Here is a 22,447-nt window from a genome sequence, read left to right on the forward strand (position 1 = left end):
AGGTGCTAGGCACAGGCGAGTGACCAGAATGGGGCGGTCACTGCTCTCACAGAGCCGCCGTGCTAGAAAGCCTGCCTGGAAATCACGGAGAAGGGAGGGGGAGGCAGGCGTGCCCGGGCATTGGGCCTCAGACAGATCCTCTGCCTCTGCCTGGACAGAGGCTCCCCATGGTGTGGGCTGGGAGGTTGACACCCCCAAAGCCGTGCGCCAGGATAAACTCCAGAGGACGAGCTCCGTCACTACCCCACCTTCCCTGCCCTCAGTCGAGTGCCCAATGTCTCAGGCCCAAGCAGCCCCCTCTTTCTTCTTGCACCCCTGGCAGGTGTCTGCACCCCCAAAAGAATTGAAAAAAAGGTCTCCAAGAGGTCATTGTACCTCTATGTTCATAGCAGCATTATTCAGATGGCCCCAAAGTGGAAGCAATCTAAGCATCCGTCTATGGAGGAACGGGTAAACGACACTGGATATGTATGTACGAGGGAATATTACTCAGCCTTGAAAAGGAGATTCTGACGCATGGTGCTACATGGATGGACCTCGGGGATGTTCTGCTAAGTGAAATAAGCCAGTTTTAAAAGGATAAATACTGTACATTTCCTCTTCTATGAGGAACCTAGGGAGTCAAATTCAGAGAGACAGAAAGCAGAATGGAGACAGCCAGGGGCCGGGGGCAGGTGGGGAAGGGATGGAGAGTTAATGTTTAGTGGGGTCAGAGTTTCAGTTTGGGAAGTTTAAAAAAAAAGGGCCTGGGGATGGATGATAGTGATGGTTGCACAACGGTGTGAGTGCACTGACGTGTGCACTTAAAATGGTGAAAATGGTAAATTTCCTGTTATGTGTATTTTTACCACAGTTTTTAAAAAAGGAGTTGGGAAGTTTTACCAACCAGGATTAGCGTCCCTCTCAGGCTGGCTCAGGTCGGGCAGGGCAGGTGGGGGCACGAAGGGAGACGGGGCCTCCCAGAAACTGGGACAGGGCTGGCTGCGGACTGGGGGCTGCTGCCTGCTGTCCGTCCTGGTCCCCCTCCGCTGCTCTGTCCCCCACCTCACAGCTTCTGCTCCCGCATGCTGCTTGCTTCCTGGCGGGCCCGCCTTGCTCGCGACCCCCCCCCCCCAGGACCCTCCCTGCCTCACTCTGTCTCAGAAGTTCTACCCTTTCCGCTCCCCTGCTCACTGTCGTCTCTGTCATCCCCAGCTCAAATCCGGAAGGAGTCAGATGGGCCGTCCCATTTGGGGGAAACAGGTGTATTGAAAGCGTCTGCGGGGGACCTGGGTTCGATTCCTGGCCAGGGCACATAGGAGAAACGCCCATTTGCTTCTCCACTCCCACCCCTCCTTCCTCTCTGTCTCTCTCTTCCCCTCCCGCAGCCAAGGCTCCATTGGAGCAAAAGATGGCCCGGGCGCTGGGGATGGCTCCTTGGCCTCTGCCCCAGGCGCTAGAGTGGCTCTGGTCGCGGCAGAGCGACGCCCCGGAGGGGCAGAGCATTGCCCCCTGGTGGGCAGAGCGTTGCCCCTGGTGGGAGTGCCAGGTGGATCCCGGTCGGGCGCATGCGGGAGTCTGTCTGACTGTCTCTCCCCGTTTCCAGCTTCAGAAAAATAAATAAATAAATAAATAAATAAAAAAGAAAGCGTCTGGCAGCTGGTGAGCTGGGACCCCTGACTCAGTCAGCTTTGCCAGGTTAGCAGGTGGCCTCCTGGGCAGACAGGGCAGCAGGGCCCTGGCCACCACCTCCCCGCAGTAGAGGCTGTGGATGACAGGGACACGGGTCCGATGATGGGACTCACTAGAACAACGGTGAGCTCATCTGAAACCCCAAGACTGACTTGTTCTATATTCATCCCAAAGTCAGCTGCTCCCTCCTTCCCATCCCCGCAACCTTCCCACCCTTTGCGCGTCTGTTGCTCATTTATTCCAGAAATAGCAAATTGCACTGCACGGCAGGGCCTGCCTCACTCATTTTTATATTCACCACATGGTAGCACTCAACTGTTTATTAATAAACTAATTAACGGAAAAATGGAAACATAAAAAGAACACTGGGTTTGGAATCTGGACACCCCAGCGGAGTCAGAAAAGGTCACTGTCTGTGTGACCTCTGAAAAAGTATCCAATTTTTCTGGGTCTTGGCCTCAAAATTCTGCAAAATAAATGGACAAGAATACATCAATATCCCACTGCCTTTCCCCAAAAGGAGTTGAAAAAGGCGTCCTCCCAGCGGAATTTCTAGGTCTTTAATATGCTAATGGGCCTCCTGAGCTTTCCAGAGGGAGACCTGAGTACAGAGCGCTTGCCACCATCACTTGTCTCTTGTCCGCACAATAACCTTTACTCTTAGATCCTACCGACCATGGGGTGCAGGCTGGGCAAAACCAGAGACCTGTCAGGGGTGCACGGGGACTTCTCAGGGCTGACTGAGCCTCAGAGAAGAACCTCAGTCTACTTCTGAGTCTATTGGATGCTACCTGTTTCCTCGCCCGGAATCCATTGCTCTGGATTTTAGATTTTCAATGCTCGCGGCTGGCTTTGTTCATTTCCTGTCTTTTGTGCGTCTCCCCGTGGTTGCCGGAAGTTCATTTCCCTCTGCCCGACTATCTGTGACATGCAGGTAGCCAAGGCCACTGGGTCAGACTCCACGAAGTCGCTCCTCCTTATCTTGGGACGATATGGTACCTCCTGTTACCCAGAAAGATAAGGCAGGGCCACATGATGGCGCGGCCGCTGCCCCGCATGGAAAGGCGGTGTGGGTAGCTGCTGTGCAGAAGTCCCCTGTGTTGTCACGTGTGTGTGTGTGTGCGCGCGCGCGCGCGCGGGGGAGGGGGGGGGGCGGATCGTTATCTCAGCCATGGGGTTCATGGGAGGCACACTCTAAGTCGTGAATTTATTGTAGGAAAGTTAAATATCTTTCAGGATTTTGATTCATGGCCAGATCCTATAACTGGCTGGGGAGCAAGGATCGCTGCCAAATCAAATTTGGGGTGCACAGGGCTGCCAGAGCACCTCAGGGGTACTCTTCCATAGTAGCTTCCTGGATAAAACAACAGAAATGTGTTCCCTCTCCATTCCTGAGGTGGGCGGGGGGGTCTGAAATCAAGGTGTGACAATTTCAGCAGATATTTGTGGTTTTCACGGAGGAGGGGGCGCTACTGGCCTGCAGGGGGTGGAGGCCATGGGACGCTGCTAAATGTCCTATAAACCATAAGACAGCCCGCAACCAAGAATCATCTGACTCCAAATGTCACTAGTGCCATGTCTGAGAAACCCTGTCCATCCTCACGAGGTGGATAATGAGGCGTGCATAGTGCCCTGACATTGAGTCAGCCCAATACACGGACGTTCTACACATTGGAAAGAGGGGACTTTGTGACAATCCCGTGAAAATACCTGAACTCACTAGGATTTTCAGAGTGTGAACAGGAAAAATACTCAAGGAATTATGAGTGCCCGAGAAACATAAAGAATGTAAAAATATAATTGGCAAGGGCAGGCAGTGAGGCAGACATTTTTGTCACCCCTCAAAGTTTCCATGTTCTTTTTTCACCCATTTCTCCTTCCATTTCTCCTTCCATCACATCCCCAAGCACCTGATCTTCCTCTGTTGATTAGCTTGTATTTTTTAGAGTTTTGTATAACCTTTCTTTTTCTTTCTTTCTTTCTTTCTTTCTTTCTTTCTTTCTTTCTTTCGCTTGGCTTCTTTCATTCACTATGATTTTGAGATTTTTCAGTATTGTGTGTATTAATAGCTTGTCTTTATTGCTGAGTTGTATTCCATTGTGTAGATATACTACCATTTGTTTATCCATCTCTACTGTGTTTCTGGATTTTGGCTATAACAAGTAAAGCTCCTTGTACGTCACATACAAGTCTTTGGATTCCATGCCTTCATTTCTCTTTGGTAAGTATGCAGGCGTCCCCAAACTACAGCCCACAGGCCGCATGCGGCCCCCTGAGGCCATTTATCCGGCCCCCTGCCGCACTTCCGGAAGGGGCATCTCTTTCATTGGTGGTCAGTGAGAGGAGCACTGTATGTGGTGGCCCTCCAACGGTCTGAGGGACAGTGAACTGGTCCCCTGTGTAAAAAGTTTGGGGACACCTGATCTAGAGATAGAATGAGTGGGAACATATGTTTAACTTTTTCAGAAACTGCCAAACTGATTTCCAAAGTGGTTGTATCATCTTACACTCCCACCAGCAATGTATGAGAGCTTCAACGGCTCTGTGTCCTCACCAAGACTTGCTATGGCCAGTCATTTAAAATGTAGCTGTTTCATTGGGCTTTATTTTAATGCACAACAGTTTAGCTACCTCCTGGCTTTATTTCTACCAAGGGGAACACACGCTTAGGTTGACAGATTATGCCTGCTGTGCCACTGGAGATAAAAGTGGCCTTCTTACCCTCCAAAGTGTCCTGGTTGGATATAAAATACTTGAATTCTCTATTTTTTTCTTTAAACTTTTTATTTATTGATTTTAGCCAGAGAGGAAGGGGGAGAGGGGGAGGGAGAGAGACAGAGAGAGAGAGAGAGAGAGAAGAAAATCAACCCACTCCTGTATGTGCCCTGATCGGAGATTGAACTCACAAACTGTGTGCTTTGAGCCGATACTCTAACCAACTGAGCTATCTGGTCAGGGCCATGGTCTCTCAGTTTCCAATCCAACTAGCTATGACCCCAGCCTGTCCATCCACAGCCACAAAGGCCCAGCAAGGCATTCTGCTCCACAAAGACTTTTCTTCCTCTAAAAGGGATTTTCCTGCTTTTCTTAAACAATTTGTTTTTCTTACCCCAACAGGATTACAGGAAGAAGGGAGGGGCCTAATGTGGTGTGGTTTTGGGGAGGGAGAGCGAGTGGAAATCGATAGATGGAGGGGGTTAGAACAGGTCCCGATGACATCACCGGAGCTGGATACAGCCATGTTTGAGGTAAGATCTACTCCTTAACTGCTCTGCACAAGAACCAGGAAATCCCCCCCCCTTTTTTGGGTCTAATCTAGTTTGACTTGGATTTCTGTCACTTGCAATTAAGAGGCCCGACTCGTCTGCACAGTGGAGGACTGTGCCTCCAAGGCGTTAGCATGTAACCAAAGCCTTGGCTGCCTCTCCTCTCACATCCGTCTTCTCTGAGAGTTCCTGCTTTTGCTGACCTGCTCTTGGGACTTTAGAGCAGAAGCATTGGTCACACTGGTTGGGGGTGAAACTTCACAGAACCATAAATGACCAGGGTCAAAGTATTTAATGGAGTCAGCACATGGTCCGTTAATCGACTACTCCAGCTTCATGTGTCCACTGGACGGCAGCAGGACCTTTAATCTTTAACCAAGTTGTCATTTCGTGGTGGGATCCAAAATCTGAATTTTGGGAAGCAGCCTTCATTTCTTGCTAGCGTTTCCTTCCTTCTTAATGACTCAATTTCATGCTTAAAGAAACATCCATATTTACTCCGTGCTAAATGTATAAATGAGCAGCCCTCTAAATGACCCATGTGAACACATCTGCAATGGGCGGTGTGTGCCCTCTGCCAGCGGCACAGTGAGTCACCAGCGTTGTGGGAGGACCTCTCTGTGTGAGCAGTGCAAAGGTAATCAGTGGAAAAAAAGAGGCCGAAAGTGGGGTAAGAAGTTAAAAAGATCCCACTCAGTCCCCTCTGGAACGTCCTTAGATGTGACTGCAGCCCCGATCGAGGCCCCTGACGCGCGGGGTGGCCCTCCACCCACCCAAGAAGTGCCCTGGCTTTGCCCCAAACCCCGAAGACGAACTAAACTCAGCTGAAGCCCAGGTACTGTCCTTCCCTGGGCGCCCCTCTCTTCGGTGGAGCTCCGCCCACCGAAAGCCAGCCGCGCAGGTCTCGCCTGGAACCCGCACAACCAGCCTTTGGTCCCGGGTGGCAATCGCAAGCCGGGGTGAGCGGACTCCACCACAGTCCTCTAGTGACTCCCTGCAGCCGCACGGCGTCGGCCCCGCCCTCACATCCCTAAGCCCCGCCTCCGAGCTCCCGGGCCCCACCTCCTCCCCATAGCCCCGCCTCCGCGCTCCTATGTTCTATCTCCACCCCCCACCCGCTCGGGCCCACCCCGCGCTCCGTGGCCCCGCCCCTGCACTCAGAGCCCCGCCTCTCGCACTCCAGGACTCCGCCCCCGCGCCCTCGGGATCCGCTCACCCTGGCCCGGGCCTCGCGCTGTGGCCCCGCCTCCACGTGCCCTCCGAAGTCCCGGGGAGGAGTTGCCGCGCGCGAGGAGGCGTGGCCGTGGTGCCGGCGGAGGCGCGGGCGGCGCGGCCCGGACTTGGGCTCTGACACTGACGGCGAGCGGGACCCGGGCGCTGATGCTGGCCGCTGGATGCGGTTCTGGCCGATCCCGCGTCCGAGTGGAGTGGAGGACTTTTCGCCTAGATCCACGCAACCGCAGCGACGTTGCAAGTCCTGGTGCAGCCGCAAGACTTGGTGCAGCCGCGGCGGTCGGGTTTCGCCGCTGCTGCCACCGCCCCGCAGCCCTGCAGCTGTGCCGGCTCCAGGAGAGTGACTCTGAGAGTTTCTCCCGCAGAAAGAGCCGGGACGCGCGGCCGGCGGCAGCGTGGGAGGGACCCCGTGGCCCGGCCCCTGACCCGCACCGGCGTGGGCACCAGGGCTGGAGGAGGGCCCCAGCGCTGTCCGGAGCTGGGCTCCGGCTGGGGAGCCGCAGGTGGAAGAAGGACGCCCCGGGAGAGCGGCCGAGAGGTGGGGCGCGGGAACGGCGGCGGGTCTGGTGGGAGCCGAGGAGCACCTTCGTGCGCGCACTAGCGAGGAAGGAATTCCGGCAGGAACAAGAGGTGTGGGCTGATGGGGATAGGTCTCTTTCCGAGAGGAGCGATTTAGAGCTGTTTTGGATCCCGATGTGTTAAAACCGACCTCCCCAGAAGAATATCCACAGGGGCCAGCTTCTCTGTGTGCAAGGTTCAAGGACAGCCACCAGCCCAGGACTCGTGGTTAAGTCCAGCTCTAGGTAGGGAGCCCTACTTCAAATCGATTAACTGATTCAGTTGATTTGTATGTTTATTAATTTGTTTTCCAGGTAGCCAAGTGGAAGGTACTTTTGGGACACCCTCTCTGCTTGTAAGGTCTCCTGGGCTTCCTTCTTAGCCAGAGTTCTTTTGTGGTCGTGAGGTCTTCCTGAGCCCCTGATCCTGGCCGGTCATGGGGAGCACCCTGGGCTGCCACCGCTCCATCCCCCGGGACCCCTCGGACCTGCCACACAGTCGCAAGTTCAGTGCGGCTTGTAACTTCAGCAACATCTTGGTGAATCAGGAGCGGCTGAACATCAACACGGCCACGGAGGAGGAGCTGATGACCCTGCCTGGGGTGACTCGCGCTGTGGCGCGAAGCATAGTGGAGTACCGCGAGTACATTGGTGGCTTCAAGAAGGTGGAGGACCTGGCATTGGTCAGCGGCGTGGGAGCCACCAAGCTGGAGCAGGTCAAGTTCGAGATCTGCGTGAGCAGCAAGGGCAGTTCTGCGCAGCACTCGCCCAGTTCCCTGCGTCGGGACCTGCTGGCCGAGCAGCAGCCTCACCACCTGGCCACCACCGTGCCCCTCACCCCGCGTGTCAACATCAACACGGCCACCCCAGCTCAGCTCATGAGCATCCGAGGCCTCACGGAGAAGATGGCCGTCAGCATTGTGGACTACCGCCGGGAGCACGGACCCTTCCGCAGCGTCGAGGACCTGGTGAGGATGGGCGGTATCAATGCTGCCTTCCTGGACAGGATACGGCACCAGGTGTTCGCTGAGAGGTCCAGGCCCCCGTCCACGCACACCAACGGGGGTCTGACCTTTATCGCCAAGCCCCACCCCAGCCCCACCTCGCTGAGCCTGCAGAGTGAGGACCTAGACCTGCCCCCAGGTGGGCCCACTCAGATTATCTCCACTCGGCCTTCGGTGGAGGCTTTTGGAGGCACGAGGGACGGCCGGCCGGTGCTGAGGCTGGCCACCTGGAACTTGCAGGGCTGTTCAGTGGAGAAGGCCAACAACCCCGGGGTGCGAGAGGTGGTGTGCATGACACTCCTGGAAAACAGGTGAGCACAGGGACCACCAAGGCTGTGGGGTGTGCAGGCAGCTCTTGCTTGGCCTCGTTGGTGCATGCATATGAGTGGACTCTTTGCCGGGTGGGAAGAGAGCAAGAGTATTCTGTGTTCCTGAGGCCCAGCCAAGATTGTCACCTGCAGCTGATCTCCCCTTTTGCTCCAGCTGTCTGGGTTTGTGGCCCATATCATAAACATGGTATAGCTAAGATCAGTTCAAAATTTGGGGGTGAGTGGAGATTGTATTGGTGATACTGCTTTGGAGAATGTTGACTCAAGACTTCGTGGGTTTACACCACGCCCTCAGAACCTGGGCACTGTCAGAGCCTGGGAACTATAGCGCAGTTTTGCATGTGAGAAAGAGCAGATTTTTTTTTTTTTTTTAATGAGTGGGGAATGTCACATTTGTTTCACCAAATATGCCTACTTGTGGGCACAAAATCAGCTTAAACACCAGGTATTTGCAAACACATGCGTGTTGTGTATTTACCAAAATGTCATGCATGAATCACTCTTTGCTTTTTTTCCTTATTTAGCCTGAAGTTGGTATTCAGGGCCACAGTTGCAGCCCCAGATGTATGTAACCTCTTCTGTCCCATAGCCACAAAAGGTCATACTGACATGTCGTGAACATTGGACACATTTTTCTATCGGAACCACGGGAGAAGGGACTGTGGGATGGGCTCTTATCACAGTGTTTACATTGTTCACAACAGTGCTCTCTGTAGGAACTTCCGCTAAACCTCCATAAAAATGGAGCAATATTATTGTGGCAGTAATTCCTGCTGTTAGTAAAATAGTGACTTGGATAATGTGATCAGCGTTGGGAAGGAAAGCAGTATTTTTTTTTTTTTTTTTCCATTTTTCTGAAGCTGGAAACAGGGAGAGACAGTCAGACAGACTCCCGCATGCGCCCGACTGGGATCCACCCGGCACGCCCACCAGGGGCGGTGCTCTGCCCCCCAGGGGGCGATGCTCTGCCCATCCTGGGTGTCGCCATATTGCGACCAGAGCCACTCTAGCGCCTGAGGCAGAGGCCACAGAGCCATCCCCAGCGCCCGGGCCATCTTTGCTCCAATGGAGCCTTGGCTGCGGGAGGGGAAGAGAGAGACAGAGAGGAAAGCGCGGCGGAGGGGTGGAGAAGCAAATGGGCGCTTCTCCTATGTGCCCTGGCCGGGAATCGAACCCGGGTCCTCCGCACGCTAGGCCGACGCTCTACCGGAAAGCAGTATTTTTATGGTCTGTTTCAGGTCAGACACCCTCTCAAGTCCGACACCCTCCAGAGGTGGTGTGTGTTTGTGGCGACTGCTGCTTTTCTTTGCGCTGGGTGGGTGGTGAGGCTGGCCCACCCCGGATTGGTGACATGAAGTGAGTGCGGGGTGGGAGACAGGAGTCACAGTGCACTGTGCCAGGGCATCAGGATAAGTGGGTGAGGAGAAAACCAGGTCACAACGTCTCGCTGGCACCGTCCCAGTGGCACACTCTCGTCCCTGAGGATGGAGGGACCGTGCATCAGCTCAGAGACCTGGACCCAGGAGCCCCTGAGCGCTCTTCCTGCCCTGTCCTCTGTGTTGCAGGATAACGTACTCCTTTAGCAGAATCACCTTTACACAGGGGAGGGCCGGCCTCAGCCCCAGGAGACATTTATCAGGAATGGCTTGGTAATTGTCTTCATCCATAGCAGCTTGGGTGTGTGTATGGGACAGAGGAGAGGGTGGGAGGTCAGGATGGCCATTACATTCCCATCAGGGTTTCCTTAAGGCTCACTTTGGGGGGGGGGGTGGAGAGGAATCTGAAGTTGCCCCGATGAGAATGACATCCCGGCAGCTCTGGCTCCTTAGCTGTGACAGTGATTTTTTAAGTGTGGTCTCTGGACCAGCACTGGCATCTGCGACTGACTCAGAAACTCTGGGTTTCTGTGTCTTCTCATGCACTCTGGCTGCTTCTGACGCACACCCAAGGTTGAGCCCTGTTGTCCCACGTGCCGGGCCATCATCTGTCCCTGTGGCTTGCTCTGTAAAGTGTGTTCCCAGTGCCGGCTTTGCTGACAAGCTCTGTAAATCCATCCAGAGCTTTCTAGGTGCTATGTTTGTTTAATTGATTGTTCAGATCATCCCTGTATTTATTCAGCCATATGATGGTCTTTCTGGTCAGAGTTTGAGGGACTTCTTTGGCTTCTAGAAGAGGTGACTGTCACGTATAGAAAATGGGAGAGAGAGCAGGGGAGAGCGGACCTCAGAGTGGGCTCCCCCCGCCCCCCGCAGTGCAGACCTGGGCAGCCAGGGGCACGTGAGGAGCAGGGTTAGCAGCTCCTGTCCGGTGCGGCCGCATCTCTCACGTCTCACACTTGGTCCCACCTGTTGTCCTGTGGGGTGGTGGTGTCTTTTGTATCTTCATGATGTGTCCAGTGCTCTGGACACCCCAAGTACCTTATTAGGGTCTGGTAAACATGCAGTCCTAGGCTTAGGGCCTGTGTGGCTGTCCTAGGGCACCAAAACCGGCCGACTGTGACAAAGTGGATGGACCATGTGTCCGCGGAACAGCAATGCACATTCTGCACGGGCTGTGTGTTACCGCGATTCACAAGTTTCCCGGTGGCTCTTTCTTTCTTTTTTTAAATTTTTTTCTTGCACGTGTACCTACAAGGGTCAGCTGAGTTCCGGGTCAGCCCTCCTAGTACCCAGCAGCTTTCCTGCTGGCTCCGGGAAGAAGGCAGGGCTTGCCTTGATTATGGATCTCCATCTCTGGGCGAGGATGCTAAAAGCAAAGAGGTTCTGTGACTCGCTTCCGTCCCACAGCTCATCGGTGGCTCACCGGGGACTCGGACCCAGACCTGCTGGGACTGATGCTCTTTGCGTGGGCGCCGCACGTGGTAAGCCAGGCGCCTTTATCTGCCTCTTGTTCACGCATCGCACACTCTGCCTGTTGGAAGACACTCGCCAACTTGCGAGCTAGTCACAGTTTCTTACATTAATTAAACCCATTGTGAACACACTTTAAACACATACAAACAAACAAAAAACAACCCTGGTTCCCCCTCTTCGGAGTTACATCGGTGAAATTCCTTAACCTCTCCAAGTCTGGTGTTTTTTTTTAAATCTATTAAATGTAGTTCAAGAAAAAAAAAAAGGCACTTCTTTTGCAAAAGGAACAGCTAAACTATTTGTTTTCCTTCCCATGGGTTTGCCCTGGGAGAACTGTCTTAGACTAAAGGCACCTGCTGCTGTGGGGCTTGATGGCATTGGAGTCCTGTCCTGCCCTGCGAGGCCGCCGCCCCGGTGGGCCGGCACATGTGTGCCCCGAGAACCCGCGTTTTGCCTGCGAAGGCTGAGGCAGGACAGCAGAAAGCCAGATCGTCATGCCATCGCCACCAGCCTTCAGGGACATGTGGCACAGAACGGACAGATTTCCTCAGATTCCTTTGCCCAATCTCAGTCTTAGGCAATGCTGTTCCTTGTTCAGTGTTTATGGAGCAAGACTAACAGAGGAATGCTTCTGCTAAATATCCTTGCAAAATCTGGTGACAGCCAGCGTGTAGAACGATGATTGTTTAATTTTCTTTCTTTCTTTTTTTTGTGCTGAGGAGTTGTTCTGTTTTGAAAAGCCCTTTCAGTTTCTGAAAGAATAAGCCTGGGGAAATGGACCGTCTCTGAAAGCAATGAGAAGGAGGTTTAATATTCCATTTGCCCAGCTCCCCCACGGTCTCCATCAGAAGGGAGCACGTGTCCACGTCTTGAGCTTTCTAGTGTGAATGCTCAAGAGGGTGAGGTGAGTGCACCAGACGTGGCATCTGAGGGCAAAGCGCCCACCTCGCCCCTTAAAGTAGACATTTTGAAATCTGTTTTTTTGACAGCTATGGAAACTGACACATACGTATTGAATAGGCTTTCTTGCCACATGCCTGTCTGTAATGTCAAAGGAAAAGGTGAATTCGTGCCTGGCAACACATTCTGATTGTGGGAAGAGATTTTAGTTGATCGGACTTGGCTACTTGGATCAACAAGGACACGACTCGTCTTGTCATTTGACCCGTTCATTGACACATAGGTATTGAGTGGTTGCTGTGGACATGCACACGCTGGATTCCGGTGGCAGCTCGGCCCTGTTGCTTCACCGAGTTAGGTAAATGTGAATCAGCGTGTCTGGCTCAGCCTCAAAGCATTCTGGGAAGCCCAGATTTTTTAAATTTTTATTTATTTATTTATTTATTTATTTTTAATTTTTTTTTTTTTTTTTTTTTTTGAGAAAGTCGCTGAGTATGATTGCTATCTGGTTGTGTTTTCCCATATGAATAGGGGGCTCATCTTGGGAGATTGGAGGGTGAGGTGAATGCACCAGACGTAACATCTGAGGGCATAGCGCCCACCTAGCCCCTTAAAGTAGACATTTTGAAATTTGTTTTTTGACAGCTATGGAAACTGAGGCTCAGACTAAATAGCATCCTTGTGGCCCTCAGAAATATAGATGTTGGAGTCAGGATTTGATGCCAGGCATTTGTCTGATTTCAGAGCTGGGAGCTGGAGGTGTCTTTTCCCAAACTCTGTGTCCTTGGACTGGTCGCTGGCCCACCTGCTGTTTCCTGCCTGTCTTGAGTCTCCGGCTGGCTGGGCTTCACCTAGACTCCTGGGGCTGCGGCGGGGCCCTGGGGGCCTTTGTTCTCTTCCTGTTTTTGTTCTTCTGGAGGACCAGGCTTATGGCCAGAGGTAGAGCGGTCCAGAGGGCTCAGGGCTCCTCCACCCAGCCCCTGAAATGTGAGTCTGTGACCTTGGCCCAACTCCAGGGTGGAGTTCTGGTTTTCTGAGCCAGGGAGCCCTGGGTCATTTCCAGCGAGAAAAGTGGTCAGTACTTAGACCGCTAGATTAGCAGGAGGAGATCGTGTGAATGAAGAGAAGCCCTGGTGTGGGCACGAGGTGGGGTTTATTTCGCCCAAGGGAAGGATGTTACTTTTGTCTTTCAAGAAAGCCGGCCCCATCTGGAATCTGGTTTTGGAGATTTGATGATATTGATTGTCCCAGGGGAAGTTCATTCCTTTATTACTTACTCATTCATTCAACAGATATTTTCTCAGCTCTCATTAGGTACCAGATTCTGTGTCAAGCTTTGGTAATCAAATGGAGAGCAGGTTATAGCCTCTGCTTCCGTGAAGCGTCCATGTTAGGCAGGAAGACAAACACGCAGTACGCAGTTAAATAATTACAGACAGCGGCTCATGCTGAGAGGATGGAGGCAAGAGGAAGAGAAGCTTCTGAGGTCGATGGGGGTCAAGGAAGGTCTCTGCTGAAAACTGATAGGCGAGCAGGAGCCAGGCATGGAAAAATGTCGGGGAAAAGAGTGCTCCCCTAGAGGAACCAGCACGTGCAAAGGCCCTGAGACTGCTTGTTCCAGACAGAAAGCGGAGTTCCGGGAGTGGCAGGTGGCTGGGGTTGCAGGGAGAGGCAGGGCCAGGTGGGTGGAGCTCCAAGGCTCTTATTTCAACAGCAAGATGAAGCTGCAGTGGGTTAGGAACAGGGGTTGATGAATTACCTGTCACCAGCTTGTGGCTGCTGGGGGTCTCCTGGGAGTGGGTCCGGGGAGTTATATCGGGAAGCTGTTGCAGGGAAGAGGCTATAAAAGGATAATGGCTGGGAGAATGGGGAAGTGGGTGGAGAAGAGAGATCTTTTAGTGGTGAAAACTGGAAGGACTTGCCTGTTTTGGATATTGCAGGGATTAACCGGGTAGATTTCTAGAAGACAGACTCAGAGGCATTTAAGAAATCCGTGGCCGACTTGGGCGCCTGTGCACTGTGTGGACACGATGCAGCTTGCCGACCTCGCCCCTCCCCTTGGCCATTGCCTCATTCACCGGGCCCGTCGGGGATGGAGGAAGAGGCCCCGTGGTCTGAAATCTGCACAGGCTGGCGGCTGACGAGGCTACTTTCTCTCTGGTATCAGTTCCCTATGAAACAAGGGCGTGTTTGAGGGGTTTCGGTGACTATTGCTATCAGAAGACATTTGCATCAATCGAATTCGATGTAGATTGAGCACGTCCTCTGTGCCCACTCCCTGGTGAGGTCAAGGACACAAGGAGCCCCTGGGTGACCTGTGTCATGAGGGAGGAGGTACAGCTTCAGGCAGCACAGAGATCTATTGCCCGCCTGCCTGGTTTCACACGTGTGAGACCTCAGCGTGGGCGAAAGCTAAAGGGACGGGACCCAGTCAGGTGGATGGGAGGGAGCCTGTCTGGAGGGGAGGTGGGGTCTGAAGTGGCAGGAGCGTGGGGGCCGTCGGGGTGAAAGTCAGCAGCCCCCCCAGCCCCATGCAACTGACAAGTGAGGAACAGGAAGTCGGAGTCAGTTCCCGACACTCGGGGGGCCAGGGAGGCCCACCACACAACCTCGGCATCTGGAATGTTCAGACAGGGACGCGTTAGACTCCCACATGCAGCGCCTCCCAGCAGAGAAGAGCAGTGAGGTGTGTGTTATTTTTATCTCAAAATTGCCCTACCTTACAAAAGATCTTATCCTGGATATAGAATTCCTTCATAACCCACTCTGCCGGCAACAGATAAGAGGATGCATCTCGCCAGAATTTCGTGTGCGGATCCTAGACGCGTGGTGTGTGGGCAGCCATGGAGGGCTCGGTGGAAATTGCACACCAGCGACTTCTAGCATCCAAACACCCAGGAGGTGCTACGGAGGTGTCCGGCTCTGCCTGCGGACTGGGAGCCCTCAACTAACATTTGGGGTGCTCAGAAGCTCCTGACCCCGTGCCTCGGACATGGGCCCTGTCTGGACGGCAGGTTTTAGTGTGATGTTTGGATTGACAGCTGCTGAACAGCGAGCTGGATTCCAGTGGCTGGGAACCCCTGAGCAGATGGGCTCAGAGCAGACATTTCATTCCCAGGAAAAGCCTTGGCTCCTTCTCCCAAACTCTTGGATGAAGAAGCCCTGGTTTTCTCTCCTGGGTTCAGTTCCCTCACCCTGTGGCTTTGTTGTTTGTTTCCAACGCCCCTTGTTTCCTGCGAGTTCTATTTTGGTCCAGCCATTACCTGATTAAGCTGTTAAGCAGGACCTTCAATTGTTTTTATCTGGAGGCCACTGGGCACTCCTGACATGCAGTGATTCGGGCCAGAGAGTGTTCCTGAGGCCACATGGAATAGAATGTGTGTTCGGGGGTGCGGTTTTATGGTGCTGGGGGGATCTGGGTCCCGTTTCCTCCCCCGGGTGAAGGTGGGACTTCTTCTTTCTCAAGGACTGGGAGGAGAGTGAGATGTCTTTTAAAGTGGGAGGTCTTGGATGAATTGGTGCATTTTAACATACTGATCCAATATTCTAAACAAACAAACAAAATAAAACACTCTGGCCCTGGCTGTGTCGTGGGTGGACGGAGCGTTGTCCCTGCTTGCCGAGGTCATGGGTTTGATCCCCGATCAGGGCACATGCGAGAAGCAGCCAATGAGAGCACAACTAAATGGAACAACGAGTTGATGCTTCCCTCTCCCCTGCCCTCCAAGTCAGTGGGAAAAATGAAATAAAAACTCCAGAATGTATTTCCTTTAGTTTTTTCTTCCTTATCGCTGTTTACTGGGTGCACTCGGCAGGTGAAGAATGTTCTGCCAGTACACAGATCCAGTCTGAGTTAAATGCTTTTGCAGGGTCCCTTTTCTAAAAGGGGGAACGCGGACAAGTTTTCGTGGCCTCAGAGTACCGATGACTGACACTGGGCCTTGGACTCGTCCGCTGGTAGACTCAGGGCTCCGTCCGTCCTTGCTTGAAGGATGACCTCTGCTGCTTCAGGTCACTAGGTCGCTTTACTGGTCGGCTCTTTACAAAGTGGTCCCCAGTCATTCTTCACTGGAGGACTCATTTTAAGCAGTAAAATACTGCACGCCCCTCCCCCACCCCACTGGCGGTTGTGTTTTCAGTGACCACGTGGTTGCAGTTGTTGTGCAAAGGGACAGCAGCAATGATAATTAACACTGATAATTACTGTGGCGGAGGCCCAGGGCCCAGCAGCTTTACATGTGGGTAGCATTATTCACCCTCTATTACAAATGCAGGAGAGATGGCTCAGGGGAGCCGAGTCATCCTCCCCAGGTCACACAGCTTTTGGGCTGTGGAGCTTGAATGATAACTCAAAGTCTGATGATGAAAACTTACCTGAGTTCACTAATGCTTTCCCACATATTTGTATGTTATTCACCGCCCCAGCCTGCGTGCTAGACTAGAGTTCTCTTCACCAACTTGTTTTGCGTTCCCTAAGCCGTGGACTTTCACAAGTTTGCTGATATATAATGATATCCCCGTGTGTGTGTGTGTGTGTGTGTGTGTGTGTGTGTGTGTGATATCTTTGTTTCTTCTAAGTGGAGCAAGGATGTTTGCAAAGCAGTCTGAGCGCAGGATCGCATATATTTATGACTCCTCAGTCTTTTACAATCCTTGTGCCCACACCTATTTTGACAGCAGTGTCTTCAAACAGCTTGCTTTTGGAGGAGCCTTCCCAGCGTTCATGTTCGTTTTCTCAGAAACAACCTCTCCTGCTCACCCCTGTTCCCACAGCTGATGTCCTGTGTTAGGAGAGCAGAGTAACAGGCACACCTGGCATACACAAGCCCGGGACGGACGCAGCCGACCCCGGCAAGCACATGCACCCCGCGAGAGTGGATGTGCACAGTGGATCTGGCGCGGGGGGGGGGGGTGCTCGTGGCCACGGGGTTCCAGCCCTTAGCAAGTTTCACGGAGGAACTGGGGACAGTCTGGTGGGTCCCTCAAGATTGGTTAGGAGGACATCTGCCATGTGTTTAAACACACTAGTACCTGCCCCGAGTGATCTTACTTGTGTACCGACAGCACTGCCCTCTGTGGATACTGCCCAGCCTGGCAGGATCTGCAGGTGGTCATGGACCCAGTACTGTCTGCTCTAGAAGATCGACTCAGAAAGGTAACTGGGTAAGTTACAAGGTGAAGAATTCATTCTCCCAATTCCCCGCCCAAAAAAGTTCTCACAAATTTTAGAAATCAGAGAGGTGAAGGAGCAATGTTTGGTTTTCTGTTTTGACTTAAGACCCTGTACTTGTCAGCGTTCTCTTCAGTGACAGAGACGGCTTGCTTACAAAACTCACGATCAACAGTAAGCTGGGAGGGATTTCAGCAGGTGGACTGGGCTGGATGGGTTATTAAATCCTTTTCCAAGTTCATGACCCCACACGGTCGTTTTGAACTATTCCGGATATGCTGTTCAGGTTTGCTTTGTTCACGTTGAATGCGCGTGCCCAAACGTGAACCCGCACGAGAGACTGCCGTGTCACTGTTATCCGTGAACTGAACTCAGGCGAATGCCAGGCTAGACTGTGGGGAGTATCTATAATCTCGCATTGTGTTAGTTTTTGACTAGTCTAACGTGGTTAGATATTGTTACAGTTTCAGCTTAGAACTAAATGTTGCTTCTGGTTTTTTTGTTTGTTTGTTTGTTTGTTTTAACTTGTGGGTCACTTTTCACTGAAGGATGACTGAGATTATTAGATGGTTGTTCAAAATGTTACTATTTGCAACCACTTACGTAATCTTTGCAGCTCTGTGATGTTTTGTCCTTGATGGACCAAGGTATGGAAAGAAACTGGGCAGGCAGTGAGAGATAAGACTGCAAAGCCATCCACAACCCCTGATTTCAAATTCAGTGTTTGTGTTTATTGACCTAGCTGTGGTATTTTTGTCGACTGAGGTATTAGCAAAGGCACTATTCTTAAGTATATACGTTTCTTCTGAATCACCCAAGTCCCTTTCAGCCCTGAAGCTTTCTCCGCAGAGAGGGGAAGATGGTCAGTATTTCTGCCAAAAAGCCTTCATTCCGAGAAAAAAAAAATGCTTGTTCCCACGGGAAAGAGGTGTATTGGTTTCTCAGGGCCGCCGTAACAAGGTGGCACAGGCTGGGCGGCTTAAAAGCAAATATTTATTTTCTCACAATTCTGGAGGCCAGAAGTCTAAGATCAAAGTGTCAGGAGAGATGGTTCCTTCTGAGGCCTCTCTCCTTGGCTTGTGGATGGCCGTCCTCCCCCATGTTTTCATGGGGTCTTCCCTCCATACCTGTCTGTGTCCAAATCTCCTCTTCTTCTAAGGACACCAGCCGGAGTGGACTGGGGCCACTCCAGGGGCCTCCTTTTGCCTTAATTACCTCTTTAAAAGATGCTGTTTCTGCCTGACCTGTGGTGGCGCACTGGATAAAGCATTGACCTGCAATGCTGAGGTTACTGGTTTGAAACCCCAGGCTTGCCTGGTCAAGGCACATATGGGAGTTGATGCTTCCTGCTCCTCCCTCTGTTCTCTCTCTCTCTCTTTCCTCTCTCTCTCTCTCTCTCTCTCTCTCTCCTCTCTCTCTAATAAAAATGAATAAATTAAAAAAAATAAAATCGATAAAGATGCTGTTTCCAAAGACCGTCACATTCTGAGATGCTGCGGGTTAGGACTTCAACATATGAATTTGGGGCAGGGGGTACGGTTCAGCCCATCAGAGGATGGTGTAAGGAAGGTTGCCTGCTCCTTCGGGTTTCTCCTGGAGAGATGATGGTTTCAGGGTGCTTGTTGAACAGTTTAAATGCTGGGTAATCCTGGAGCAAGTCCCCCCGGCATAGGGATGTCCATTGCCGGGCCAGGTCGAGTGTGGACCGGCCCTTAGGGGCCGGGAGTCGTTTCCCTCGCATGTCTCTCCCTCCGACCTGCCAGCCCCTGGTCTTCTTTCCGAAACCGTCTCTCCGCCCCCAGCGAGGCAGCGGCTCTGCTCTGCCAAGCCCCTGGCTTGCCCTTGGCGACGGGCAGTGGTAGCGCATGCTGTCGGCCTGCCCTCTGGCAGCTAGTGCCCTGTAGAGTTGCCGTGGAAAGGTGAGATTCAGAGGGGCCGCCCTGAGGTCAGCTGCGGGGTGGCTTCCCCTGTCTTCTCTGTGAAGCGCCCCAGCGGTGGGCTCCCCTGCTGGCCTGTGCTCCTGCTCTCATCACAGCCATTCTGTAGGAGCTGCCTGGGTGATGGGGTCTGCACCCCCAGACGGGACACTCGTGAACTGTTGACTCCGCCCGAGTGCTGTTGCTAAGTGGTTTCTGTTCACTAACCGACTTCATCTTCATGCCATCCCAGAGGGGTAGGTAGAGGACCCTTACCTTGCATGTAAGAAAACTAACCTCATGATTTTAAAGTCAACTTGCCAGAGTCACAAGGTTTCTGAGTAGGGAGCCGGGTCAATGCCAGGCTGCACTACCCAGAAAGAACCCAGACTCTCTCGCTCAATTCAGACGCAGAGAATCTGCACACCCGGAGACAGGACCAGGAGGTTGAGAAAGGGAGGGACAGCTGTGTGCTGGTCTTCTTACGTCTAGAAAGTGTGAAGGGCTCAGTGTAACTGGGGGTACTCCCCGGAGCGGGTCGATCTAATAACCAGGACAGCTACTAAATGACCAGTGGGCAGGTGGGGTGTTGCCCTGGTCTGTGATACCCTTCGTTCAGCAGAAGTTCTGCATTTTGAAGTGATCAAACTGATGAATTTCCCTTTGGATGCTGTTCAGCAAATCCCATCTCACCCCAAGTTTGCCTGTACGTTTTCCTCTTACTTTCCCTGGAGTCTGCCTCTGTGTAGGAATGAGATAGGGGTTCCATTTTATTTTATTTTATTTTATTTTATTTTTCAGTTTTCCCAATATCATCTGTGAACCACTTGTCTTTCCCTCCATTGATTGGGGAGCCTTCTTGGTCATGTGTCCGTCGAGTTGAATGATCTCTTGTGCCTTTTCCGTACTGTGTCTAAAACCATGACTCTCTGGTTGGGGCAGTCTCCTTCCTGCTCTTCTTAAAATTCTCCTAACCGTGTATAGGTTTTAGGGTCAGGTTGAGTTTCTCAAACACCCTGCTGGAATTTGGGTTGGAGTCGAGTTGACTTGACGGTTGGAGTCGAAGGAAACTTGGCGTCTCTGCAATGTGAAGTCATCCTTTCCTCGAACATCTCTATTTCTTTCTTTGTTGAAGTCCTTTTGGGGGGAACTTGTATTTCTTTAGCTATTTATTTTTGCATTTCTTTTTTTATTTTAAGACTTCATTAGAGGGGGAGAGAGAAGGAGTGAGAGAGGGAGAGAGAGAGGGAGAGAGAGAGAGAGAGAGAGAGAAGGGGGGAGGAGCAGGAAGCACCAACTCCCATAGGTGCCTTGACCAGGCAAGCCCAGGGTTTCGAACCGGCGACCTCAGTGTTCCAGGTCGATGCGTTATCCACTGCTCCACCACAGGTCACGCTATTTTTTTTGCATTTCTATACTCAGTCTCGATGCGGCCTCTTCTGTAAAGCCTTAGTCACAGGACTTCCGTTCAGCCGGTTGTCAGTTGGTTTGCCAGGTGGACTGTTCTGTAATTTAGTTGTCGTTCTGATGGGGTCGCGGGAGGAGGTAAGCACAGTGCTCGCCTCCTCCACCATCTTGACCTTGGAACCCTCTTCTGGAACTTTTCATAGAGCTGAACCTGTGTCTATTACATGAAGGTCCGGTGCATTCTTTCTGAAGTTAAATCTTAGATAACTTCGAGTCCCTGTTTTTAAAAATCCCCGAGGAATGAAGCTCCCCCGTTTTGCTTGGTTACCGGTTCCGATGTGCGGATGCTGAACCACCCTCATTACCGTGAACACCCCCCCCCCTACACCCTGGGTTTGTAACGGAGGCCCATTGCTCTCATCTTTCCTGAGAGAAGTGCAGACCAGCCTTTCAGGACCTCTTTGAGGCTCTCTCTGTATATTTGGGGACCTCAAGTTTAATCTCCTTCCGCCGTATCCTCTCCCCCCTGAGTAATTTTAGTTCATTTTACCTTTCTCCATGAGTGTATTTCTCAAGCATAAATCACTGAGTCTACCCCAAACCACAGACTGTGCTTCTTGGATGAGTCGGTGTGCAAATATGCGTGGACCCAGCAGAAAAGCCCAGATACGCTGCTGGCTTACAACAGACAAACAAACAAACAAACAAACAAAAAATGTAGTGACCCCAAATTATAAATGTTTACGTTTAAAATTGATTTTATGTGTGCAGAACAGCTCCAGCAGTGAGTCAGACGTTGCCGGAGGGCGCATTTGAGGTCAAAGACCTTGGAATGATCTTTTTTATGGTTTAAACCTCACTTATTTGAGTCTCGCTTTTGGGAATCCCTGTTGCTTCTCACGTGTCCGTGGATTCCTGCGTGTGTGGCTGCAGACATATGTCTGTACGCACTCCGCCCACGGACTGTCTGGCTGTGCATGAGCTATAAATACACCGTGTTTTTAAATAGATCTTTATCTTTAGTGTTAATTGCTTCTTTGCTTCTTCTACTTTCTCGGTGACTCAGTAGAGTTGGGAGGACTCTGCCTACTAAGTGTTCATAAGCTCTCCTCTCCAGTTAGTTTCAGCCAAACCCAGTGGTACCAGGTGAATATCAGAAATTTCTTTTTCTATAGCCCGTTTCCAAAGGACCTGGTAGCTGCCAGAGTCAGAGCCAGATGCCATGACCACGGTCTTTTGCAGAGTTCGAGGCCAGACCGTGAAGTTTATTTTTCTGGTGTCCAAGTCGGGGCCTTTAGTTTTGATAGGAAACATTGAAAACATACAGAAAGTATAGATCACACTTGGGTCCTTCCTACGCTCTTGCCAGTGCATTTCACTTTCTGGGGGACCCAGAGCCCTGATATCTGACAGTCTTCCTTTAGGTTCCTCCCACCCCATCCCTTCTGTGCTTGGAGAATTTTCTTCCTTGTAAGACTTGGGGGGGGGGGGCAGCGGAGTCCAGCGCCCTCGGGAAGCAGGGAGTGGGTCCTTGGCGGCCACGGCCTGGGCTCTGCTGCATGGTGGGTTCGTTCTAACCTCTGGGAGTCAGTAGAGCTGACAGCACAGGGACAGTGAAGAGCTCACTGCAGCCGTGGGGACGGTTTACACAGGAGCAGGGGCTGGGACAGCAGAGACCATGTGACTGGTGGCCAGTTTCCTTCTTCTTGCATTCTGATCACTTCCAGCAGGTAAGGGGTTACATACCTGGCCCACGCCCAGACCCTGCACAACTGTGGACACTTGAGTCAGAGGACATTTGTCATGTGCCTGTCTTAGAGTCTTCTTCAAAACACAGTAGTTCTTTTTTTTTTTCTTTCTTTTTTTGGGGGGGTATTTTTCTGAAACTGGAAACGGGGAGGCAGTCAGACAGACTCCCGCATGCGCCAGACCGGGATCCACCCGGCATGCCCACCAGGGGGCAATGCTCTGCCCATCTGGGGCGTTGCTCTGTTGCAACCAGAGCCATTCTAGCACCTGAGGCAGAGGCCATAGAGCCATCCTCAGCGCCAGGGCCAACTTTGCTCCAATGGAGCCTTGGCTGTGGGAGGGGAAGAGAGAGACAGAGAGGAAGGAGGGGGGGGGGAAGCAGATGGGCGCTTC

At 52.2% G+C, this 22,447-nt stretch overlaps 1 protein-coding gene across 1 annotated transcript in view; it reads left to right on the forward strand.

The window, feature by feature from the left end:
* The first annotated feature begins 6,241 nt into the window (after positions 1 to 6,241).
* EEPD1 (endonuclease/exonuclease/phosphatase family domain containing 1) overlaps positions 6,242 to 22,447 on the forward strand; it is a 94,702-nt gene continuing 78,496 nt past the window's right edge. Inside the window, exons 1-2 of the mRNA XM_066239583.1 lie at positions 6,242 to 6,708; positions 7,043 to 8,042. Coding sequence (XP_066095680.1) covers positions 7,165 to 8,042 — 878 coding nt within the window. The 5' untranslated portion in view covers positions 6,242 to 6,708; positions 7,043 to 7,164. The remainder of the gene's footprint in view (positions 6,709 to 7,042; positions 8,043 to 22,447) is intronic.

The sequence above is a fragment of the Saccopteryx bilineata genome, chromosome 7 (genome assembly GCF_036850765.1).
Source record: "Saccopteryx bilineata isolate mSacBil1 chromosome 7, mSacBil1_pri_phased_curated, whole genome shotgun sequence".
NCBI lineage: Eukaryota > Metazoa > Chordata > Mammalia > Chiroptera > Emballonuridae > Saccopteryx > Saccopteryx bilineata.